Source organism: Chenopodium quinoa, unplaced genomic scaffold, assembly GCF_001683475.1.
Source record: "Chenopodium quinoa cultivar QQ74 unplaced genomic scaffold, ASM168347v1, whole genome shotgun sequence".
NCBI classification, from domain to species: Eukaryota; Viridiplantae; Streptophyta; class Magnoliopsida; order Caryophyllales; family Amaranthaceae; genus Chenopodium; species Chenopodium quinoa.
The window spans coordinates 4,394,508-4,404,952 of NW_018744593.1; the positions used below are offsets into that span (position 1 = coordinate 4,394,508).

The following is a 10,445-nucleotide window of genomic DNA, read 5'->3' on the forward strand; positions in this document are numbered from 1 at the left end:
AATTAGGTTATGGAAAATATGGGATTGCAAGATGACCATGAGAATGAATAAAAGGAAATAGTAGAGGCTTGCTTGCTTCGAATGGCAATGTTGATATGGAGTATGTTCTTGATCGACAAAGTCCAAAGCCGAGTGACTGGGGAAATGAATGTAAGCTTAACTGCAACATTTATAGTGGAGGAGGTTCGAAAGGCGCTGAAGCAAATGCACCCGATGAAGGCACCAGGGCCTGACGGGATATCGGCTCTATTCTACAAAAAGTATCGGCACCTGGTGGGTGAGGAGGTGGTCTCATACACTATGAATGTTCATGGAGTCAAAATCTATAGAAGCGTCGTTCCTATATCCCACTTATTTTTTTCGAATGACAACTTGCACTTTACGCGGGCTTGTAAACTAGAAGCTGATGCTTTCTTGGGATATTCTCACTTCTTATGAAATCGCATCGGGCCAAAAAACTAATCTGGAAAAATATGAGGTCTTGTTCAACCGGAACGTGAGTGCAAATATGCAGGATATTCTTCGAATGAAGTTACATTTCATGGTTAGATGAGCACGAAAAATATCTTGGATTACCAACATTCATTGGTAGGTCTAAGAAAGTTGTTTTCAGGTTATTCAGGACCGTGTGTGGAAAAAAGATTAAGGGGTCGAAAGAGAGATACTTGTTAAAAGCTGGATGGTAGAGAAATACTCTTAAAATCTATGGCGCAGGCTATCCCAACTGATGAGTGTCATTTATGGCACTCATTTGATAAATTTTTAGGTTGTTTTTACCTTCTCTTATAGCTTTCTTTCTTCATAAATGCTTGGTTTTGTTCATTTGTTCATTACTTTCTTCATTCTTGCTTATTTTGTGTTTTCGTCCACTGTTGTGGATTTTCTCGTGTTTTCCCTTTTATTTGTTTTATTCCTTTGTTTGTAGGTTTAAGGCGAAACTCGAGACCCGTCACCATGATTCTCCGAGTTGGAAGAGGCCTTTTGGTGCAAAGCTTTAGCTCATGGAACAAGTGATGGCTAACTCCAATACTAAGTGGATGCGCTCTCATGAAATCATGGTGTTGAACCCACCGTAAACTTCATTTTAAATCTGCCATGCCTAGTGACGATCATGAGGAGCACGTCATGTACATCACGCACACACGAAGGAAAGTCCCCTGCTCCAGCAGCGCGGGAGCGCAGCAAAGATGCCCGGGCGCGTAGGAAAGGACTGCCGCGCCACGGCAAGATCCGCCGCTCCGCGACAATTTCTGCCGCTCATGGTAGTAGCGCCACGCCAAGGCAATCCACAGGCTGCGCGAGCGAGCATCGTTTTAGCGCGGGCGATGCGCGCCTCTCTAGGACATGTTTTCGTACCCCGATTATCGCGGGCGCGCAAGCTCGAGCGAAGGCGCGCGCGGCTTGGTCTATTTCGGGATATTTGCCTTATTTCCTTTGTAGTTAGTTATACTATAAATAGCTTTTCTCTTTCTTTAAGCAATTAAGCCATTCATTAAGCAATTAATTTTTAGCTTAGTTGAGAGTTTCTCTCTCTAGTTTTAGGGTTAGTTTAGGAGTAGTTTTAGAGAGAGAAAGTGAGGGATTTCAATGGTGATTTGAGAGATTGAAGATGCAAGGGTGACAATTGTATTGAAGATCTTCTCAATTATCAATGAGCATTTCTTACTCTATCTCATCTTATTGCTTTCATTAATTTCATGTTTGTTTGACTTAGTTTGTTGCTTGATTCTTGATTAGATTAGTTGTTGTTGATATTTTGTTGATCCTTGATTTCAATTACTTGCTTTGATTAGATGATGATTGGTAGTGAGTAATTGTTTGCTAGGGTTTGGGTAAAACTTGTATGATTGATTGATTGTGACTAATTTGGTAATTATGTTGATTAATTGTTGAGATTAAAGTGATTAATATAAGTTTTCATGTGCTTAGTTTGATTAGGCCTTGAGAACTATGCTAGATTGCATTGTAGATCCTAATGACATGACCACTTGATTTAGGATTTGCAATTGTATGTTGCTTGGTTTGAATTGTGATTCTCCTAGTTTGTTATTCATAGATGAAACCTAGCTTAACGATTAGGATATAGCTCTTTGATTCCAATTGATAGCTCTTACCATTAGTCTTCACAACTATTGATTGACTTGATGACCTTCCCAAATTGTTGCAATTGTCATGATTACATGTTGATCCTCATTCCCTAGTGTTTCATTTGTTTGATTATTTGTTTTATTAGTTGATGAGTATTGGTTACTATATTCTTCACCTTCGACTTCGACCTAGCTTAGGCGGACATTGGAAACACTTGAACATAACCGTTCCTAGTGGTTCGGCCCTTGACTTACCTCTATACTTGTATTTAGGTTTGTTAAGTGATTATAAATTTTGTTTGGCTCTAGGGAGGATTAGTCAACGACCTAGTTCACCCTATGTCACCAACATATGCAATGCAATGTTTTAAGCTCCTTGAAAGTGTTCTCAACAATATGAATTCGATTTGCAGGAACTTTTAGTGGGGTAAAAAAAACAGCGAGAGAAAGCTTGCCTTAATTAGTTGGAGTAAGCTGTATAAGTCAAAGGATAATGGGGGCGTGGGAATGAGAGACTTGAGTGCTTTAACATGGCAATCCTAGCTAAGCAATTCTGGAGGTTACTTAACAGTCCGGACTCAATGACAGCTAAGGTTCTTAAAGAAAAATATTATCCGAGAACTGATATATGGAGTGCAAAGCTCCCACCTAACGTAAGTTTCACTTGGAGGCCGATACTTTCTGCTAGGGAGTTTGTAGAATCTGGTTTATAGTGGCATCTTAGAAGTGGATCGGAAGGCAAATTAGGTTCTGGAAGGATGCTTAGATCCTTAAGTTACCTGGTGGGAAGTTACTCTCTAACTCTCCTGCTAATGTGATTGCTAATTCTTGCTTGTTTGACTAGAAAAACTTGGGAGGAGATGGTTGAAATGTTGATGCTCTCCAAGAGGTGTTGTCCGAGGTTGGGATTGAAGATATTCGGAAAATGCAATTTGTAGGAAGTGAACAAGATGATGTGCTCGCTTGGAAACATACTAAGAATGGGGAACTCTCAGTAAGGAGTGCTTATCATTATGACCTCCAAAGGAGAAGTGAAGAAGCTGAAGCTTCAATTGCAATTGAGAGAAGCTGGTTCCAGAAGAAAATTTGGAAGGCTAATGTCCCTCCAAAGGTTAAATATTTGGTGTGAAGGGTTGTTCGTAGTGGCATTCCCACTATGGCAAACCTGAGAAGAAGGGGCATGGATGTTGATTAGGTTTGCTCGAGATGCAAGGAAGGGGAGGAAACTATTGTTCATATGGCACTATTATGTAGGGAGACTAAATTATTTTGGCGCCTTTCTCCTCTTAGACTGGATATGGGTGTATGGGATAGCAGTATGCTAGAATGGTGTGAGACTTTTGCTAAGCGTTGCCAATCTTATCGAACTTGGGAGATTGCGATGATGTTCATTTGGCAGAGCTGGAATATGTGTAATAGCTGGGTGTTTAAGAGAAAGTGATGTGACCCAATGCAGGCCTGTGAGAGAACTGTTAGGTTCTTAGGAGAATACGAAGCTGCCTTGATTGCGTTATGAAGGACAACAGCAGGCTACCAATGCAAGCTCCCCCCTGGTATGAACTCCTCCCTCTATTGGCTTGGCAAAATTGAATACTGATGCGACCTTGGGCATTAACAACGTGGGGCTGGGAATGGTTGTGAGAGATTATATATTGTGGGGATATACTCATGTCAGCTGGGACAAGCCTGAAATTGGTGATGGATCCTAAACAAGTAAAAGTTGTAGCAGTCTTGTTCGGTATCAAGTATGCTTATGAGGCGGGGTTTCGTGCACTAGAGGTGGAAACAGATTGATTGAACTTGATTAATCTTCTCAAGGGAATAGCAAAAGAAAACTCAGCAACAAAAGTAATTGTGAATGACATTTTAGATCTGATTCAGTATTTTAATTCTTACTCTTTTTGTTTTTTTAGTAGGAATTGTAATAAAAGTGGCCCACTCCATGGCCAAATTAGCCATCCCTTTTGAGGAGGATCTAGTCTGGATGGAGGATTTCCCTCAAGAGGTACTGGTGTCTGTTTTAGCAGAAAAATCTTTAATATAATCAGCTTTTGGTCGTGTATCAATATATATATATGATCAAATATAATTAAGATTTTATTTTATGAAAATAGGAAAACCTAGGAATTTAATTAATTTAAGGTAAAATAATTATTTTATGAAAATCCAAACAAGATCTATTTATTTACTCATTAAGGCCGAAAATTCCAAGCTTCTAATTTAAGTTATTTGCTTAATATTTTGGACCAATCAAGTGATGATGAAAATCACATTTTATTTTACTTAGAAATCCGAAAATTATTTCTTAATTTTCGATTTTTATGAAAATAAATAATTTAGGAAATGATTAATAAATTTGGACCAAATAAAATAATAAAAATCAAATTTTCTTTTGCTAAGAAAATCCGAAAATTGCTTCTCAATCTTCGTTTTTTATGAGAATAATTAGTTTGAGAAATATTAATAAAATCAAACCAAATTAAATAAATAAAATTCAGATTTTAATATTTTGTAAAATTTTCAAAAATTATACATTATTAGTATATATTTTCAGTTTTGTAAAATAAATAAGTGGCTAAGCTAATTAATCCTATCCAAAATAATAATTAGGTTAGAAAATTTACTTGGCGCCAAAATTCGAATACTCCTTTGGCTCCAAAACTCAAATAACTAATTACATTACCAAAATACCCTTTTAGGAATTAATTATTAATTAATTAATTTAAAAATACTTATATAATACGGGGGTATTATAAGTGTAGTTTTATAAAAATTTGTTATGTTGAAGTTTTTGGAGATGATAAAACTTGTTAGATTTTAGTATATATCACTAAATTAGGTTTAGCTGGCATTAAGTATATTTCTATGGCCATTAGGAGGCATGTAATTTCCCGAAAATTCATCCCCATATGCCATAGCTACAAAAAAGCGACGAGAGCAAGGGATGTACCACATTGCAAGATCTATTCAATGATTGTGGCTTCAATGAAGGAAACCTTTGTTTGACTTTTTTTTTTATTTATTTAATTTAATTTATTTATTTTTGTTTATGTACAAGTATTTGTTAAATTTAGATTTCATATATAGATGTCTATGTTAATTTAGTAATGAATTGGTCATTAGGGGGGGCTATATAGATCGTTTCCCTTTAGTCTTTAGAAAAAAAAAATTTAAAACCAATAATGTATTGGCACATTAAACAAAATAACCATGCAGCAATTACAACTAGTTCCTAATTATATTTGAAATGCCAATTGATTGTTAAGGTTTAATTTCTTACAGATTAAGTACCTAATGTTTCTTATCTTAATCCCTTGTAAATTTGCTCTATTTTTTGTTTAAACCCAATTGTCATTCCAATTTCCTTATATTTATTCTTCTAAATATATTTGTGCTAACCATTACTCTTATTTTTTATGATCGCATTAATTCAAACACTTTTTGAGAGAACGTATACCAATATTCAACTTCAATTAGTATAATCTATACTTAGTATTTAAAAACTCTAACCGGAAAAGACACATGTCCACATCTTATTACACTTCTCTATCTTCTTCTCTAACCCAAGTGTCACATGTCTTCTTACATTATTAATTTTTAGTTACACTACTTTTCTTTAATTCTTTCATTAAACTTATACTTCATATTCCATGCACACTTCATCTTTATTTCCCCTCTTCAATTCAACCTTTCCTTTTCTCTCTTTAATTTTAGCCCCTCCACCTTCTTATTTAAACCTCATTTTCAATTAAAGTTCTAAAAACATATTTTCTATAAACATTTTTCCGATTACACATTATAACCTTTATAACTTATTGATATTTCCTCACTTACCTCTCAATGCAATTTTCTATGAGTAGCCCGTGCATTGCACGGGCCATGGACCAGAACTCTAGTTATCACTTAACAAGTAATAAATATATAAAGAATAATAAAGTGTCAATTTTTTTTTAATGAAAATTGATAAATAATAATAACTGAAGCGAATGAGCTACTCCTTTCATCCCTAAATTTTTTTCCCCATTGCCAATATTAGGGTCAAACTATAAAAATTTTGACCATTAATTATCATTGACCTATAAGTAGAGGTGAGCAAAATTTTCGGGTACCTAAAATTGAAATTGAAATTGAAACCAATTAGGAACCAATAGTTCTCTATCACCCACTATTGTTTAGTTCTTTTCCGTATTTTCTTTTCTTATTTTGTTAGATCATGCAACACTACAAGCTAAAAACAAATATGTTAAACAAATGAGGACATCACCTAAGACAACAACTTTTTAGTTTTAAATATCAAGTTAGTTCTTAAATGTATGAACATGTTTAATGCATACAATAAAGTATATACTAGAGTATGAGCGTATATCCCTATTTAATTTTACTTGACATGGATTAAATTATGATTAGGTGAAAAGATCCTTCTAATGCGCCTAATGTTAAGTAAAATACTTTTATTCAGGATGAGGATAATGCTTATAAAATCTATTATCATTTAATGATTCAGTCATTTATTCATGGATTCTACATCAAATTATAATAAATTAAGTTTGTCTTCTTGTAAGAATCATTCACCTTCCCAACACATGACGATGAGCTCAATACATATAACTTAAGAATCATTTTTGGACTTTTACCACCAAAAAAAAAAACAAAAAATCGTTTTTTACCACGAAAACTTCTAAAACTTTTATTTTACCACCAAAAAAATTCTAAAAATTGTTTTTTACCACCTACCGTCAAGAAAACCGTTAAATCTAATAGTGTTAAAAAAATATTCTTCAATTTTCGTGCGCAAAACATGTTCTTTATAGGTTTAGGGGTCCTATGGATCCAATTTGAGGTCATAATTGACAAAAAATGATCGGAAATGTCTCATTTTGCGTGTTTCACACAAATTAAGGTATTCTTTAGTAGGAAAACAAGCCATTTACGAACATCTTTTTTCAATTCTGACCTCAAATTGGATTCAAAGGGCCAAAATGCCCCCCCCCCAAAACCCCTAAAGAGCATGTTTTTGGCACGAAAATCGAAGAATTTAAAAAAATTCCGTTTGGTTTACCAGAATTTTTGACGGCAGGTGGTAATTTTTTTTTTTTTTTTGTGATAAAATAAAAGTTTTGAAAGTTTTGGTGGTAAAAAACATTTTTTTTTTTTTTGTGGTAAAAGTAAAAAAAAAACCAGAATTCAATTGATAACTTTTCTTAATAATTTATATGGTTACATTCAATTTTTCTACACTGTCATGTGACAAGTGCTCTTAAATTGTCTATACTCCTTCTAAAATGGAAAGAAATGAGGAATTCATGCCAATGATGTAGGATCCATGAATCATGAATGTTGTAATATTTAAACTCATAATGCTTATTTCATGCATCTTTCCAACAACCTCCATACCTATAAGTTAGACCTTCTTTTAGCTATATGTACGTGATCTTACTTATATACATGTATATAACTAGATCATCCTTTACTGTACATCATATAAAAATTCACTATGGAGTCCACTATAGTAGTAACTGATCAAGATATAATAAAAGATAAAGTAATAACACTAATTTCTCCGGAACATCCATTCCCTCAAGAAACCATGTTCTTGTCAAATATTGATCAAGCTGTAAGCTTTCCTGTAGAAACTTTGTTCTTCTTTCAAGTTCCAAAAGACAAGAAATTGTCAACAAATGACATTCCTGAGAGAATTAAGAAGGCAACTTGTGAACTACTTGTTCCATATTATTATATGGCTGGTAGGCTTAGTTTTAATTGTGAGACCAAAAGATTAGAGCTTATTTGTAATAATGCTGGAATTTCTTTTGTTAGTGCAAAATCAAAGCTTACTTTAGCAGATCTTGGAAATCTTTCTCTTCCCAATCCGTCTTTCGGCCAATTTCTTCATCGTCAAGGATTGTATAAGAACTTATGTGAGTTATCACTCTTGACCATTCAGGTAATCTTTTACAACACCTTTGTTAGCTTTAATATAATTAATACACTTACTTTCCTTTGTATTAATCTTATATAGATATATAGGCATTAATATTTGTAAAAAATGCAACACCAGTGCAATAATTTGAATTTTTATGTGAAAGTAAAAGAAAATGTTTATACATAGTAAGATTGAAAAGTAATTATATACATTGATATAGATTGAGTACCATAATCTAAATAATGTCATGCAATCCATAGGTACAATACAAAAGATTTTCATTTTCATTTTTAGTAATTAAGTTTCTAATGATTTGACGTAGATGTGTATCTTGGGATTGTATAATTACTTTTTTCTTATTTGTTTTTAGGTTACAAGATTTCAATGTGGAGGATTTTCAGTTGGATTTTTAACAAATCACGCAATACTTGATGGAAAAGCTGCTAGTCATATGTTTCTAAATCTTGCTTCAATATGTAAAGATGGAAATTTGAAAGTCCCACTTATCCACCATGATAGAACACATATAAAAGCTAGAGATCCTCTTATAATCAACTTTCCTCATGAAGAGTATATAAAGTTACCAAAGATTTCTTCAATGGCAACAGCCTTTACCACCTCTTATGAATCATCACCATCTCCATTGATCTTTGCAAAGAAGTATAGTCAAAAGCTTTTCAAATTTGATAATGAAATGATTAGTCACCTTAAAGCAAAGTCAATGGTGAGTTGCTCAAGTTTTGAAGCCATTGTGGCACATATTTGGAAGGAAAGAACAAAAGTAATATTCAAAGACCCTAATGAGCTGTCAACAGTATTTTTTGCAGTAGACATAAGGTCCAAAATCTCACCACCTCTGCCAGATGGTTTTGTTGGAAATGCCATCATCACTGCCTTTGCCACTTCAAGGGTTGCTGACATAACTAAGAACTCCATTTCATTTGGTGTTAAATTAATAAAGGAAGGCAAAGAAAGGGTTAATGAAGAATATGTTAGATCTGTGATTGACTGGCTAGAAATTTATAAAGGTATACCAGCAACAATTAATGGGAACTTTTATGTATCAGCTTGGTGGAAGCTTCCATTTGGTGACCTTGACTTTGGATTTGGGATGCCAACACATGTAAGCCCAATTGTTAGTGGAAATGATGAATTTGTGTTGTTACTTTCCGAAAGAAATGGTGGCCAACATGGAGAAGGGGGAGGAGTTAATGCGTGGATAAGTCTTGAGCCTCATAAGATGAATCAATTTCAGGCTAATATCTACAACATATGATCTTGATCAAAACATGATTGATTCATAGGTTATGTCTTCATTTTATTTATACGTAATATGTACTTGTTTATGGTATTTTAAACGAATTTAAATCACTGATCATAATATGGTATAAATACATATTATAGTGATCTAATGAAATAAACCAATATCTTTGTTTCACTCGTCAATATCATTTTAATTAGTTTTCATATATCAATATATTTGTTTAAAATTGTCTAGATAATTTTTAATTTTTAAATTTATACTTGTCTTAAAAACGGAAACTTTTTTGTAAATCACTTATTAACAATAATAATAGATAAGTCGACTTAAATAGGAAATTTATCAATTAGCAAGAAAGTAACTACTTTGGACTCATTTTAAAAAGAGAAACTTGCTTAATTAAAGCTTACTAATTATTGAAGTACTGTAACACATGCGCATTTAAATGTATTTTATAAATTAATTATGTATTTACATAATTTATTTAAAAGGTTGTAATATTTTAATCATTAAATATAAATAAAGCAAGTTTTGTTTTGGAAAGAGCACAAATAGAAGAAAGTTAAGAAAGCAATTTATTTCATTAATGACGTTTTTGTAAATAACATACTTTTATCATACTCATTGATAATGAGCTTACCCAACTTTGCTCTAATTTAAGGCTTTAAATATAATATTGCTAGAAATTGGCCCTATATACTAGTTTTAACGTATCAATGAATGAAAATTGATTAACCATCAAAGAAGATTATTAAAAAGGGTTTCAACTTATTTTTTAGATTATTTAATGAGGTTTTAAGATTATAAAGTTACTGGAAATTAATTATACAAGTGTAGTAATACGGTTTTGTTGTCATTAAATTATTGTAGGGGACATTGTCCTAGGCAAGTTCTATTAATTGTGGCTTTTTTGCAATCATATTCGAGGTATACCTAGGGTAAGTATGAGAGAATTTTTCGCATGTAGGATTCAAGATAGATTAAAGACTGCTACAATGTTGCTTTCAAGAAAGTTATTTCAGCAGTTATTTGTGGATGCATATACAATAATGACCGAATTTGAAAGATTATTCTAGAGCTAACCAAAAGAACTTAAGCTTTGAGATTTACAGAAGTATTCATTAATCTGCTCAAATGGGAAATAAAAATACGTCTTCATTAGAAAACAAGTCAT

At 33.1% G+C, this 10,445-nt stretch overlaps 1 protein-coding gene across 1 annotated transcript; it reads left to right on the top strand.

The window, feature by feature from the left end:
• The first annotated feature begins 7,562 nt into the window (after nucleotides 1-7,562).
• Nucleotides 7,563-9,448, top strand: LOC110699883 (omega-hydroxypalmitate O-feruloyl transferase-like). The gene is made up of 2 exons (XM_021877391.1): nucleotides 7,563-8,031; nucleotides 8,381-9,448. The coding sequence occupies exons 1-2, from the start codon at nucleotides 7,582-7,584 to the stop codon at nucleotides 9,284-9,286; spliced, it is 1,356 nt and encodes a 451-aa protein (XP_021733083.1). The 5' UTR covers nucleotides 7,563-7,581; the 3' UTR covers nucleotides 9,287-9,448.
• Nucleotides 9,449-10,445: the final 997 nt, after the last annotated feature.

Excerpts from the sequence above, each read along its gene's own strand:
- LOC110699883 (XM_021877391.1), top strand. The coding sequence starts at position 7,582 with ATGGAGTCCACTATAGTAGTAACTGATCAAGATATAATAAAAGATAAA. Across the intron at positions 8,032-8,380 it reads TATCACTCTTGACCATTCAG|GTTACAAGATTTCAATGTGG; the intron begins GTAATCTTTTAC and ends ATTTGTTTTTAG.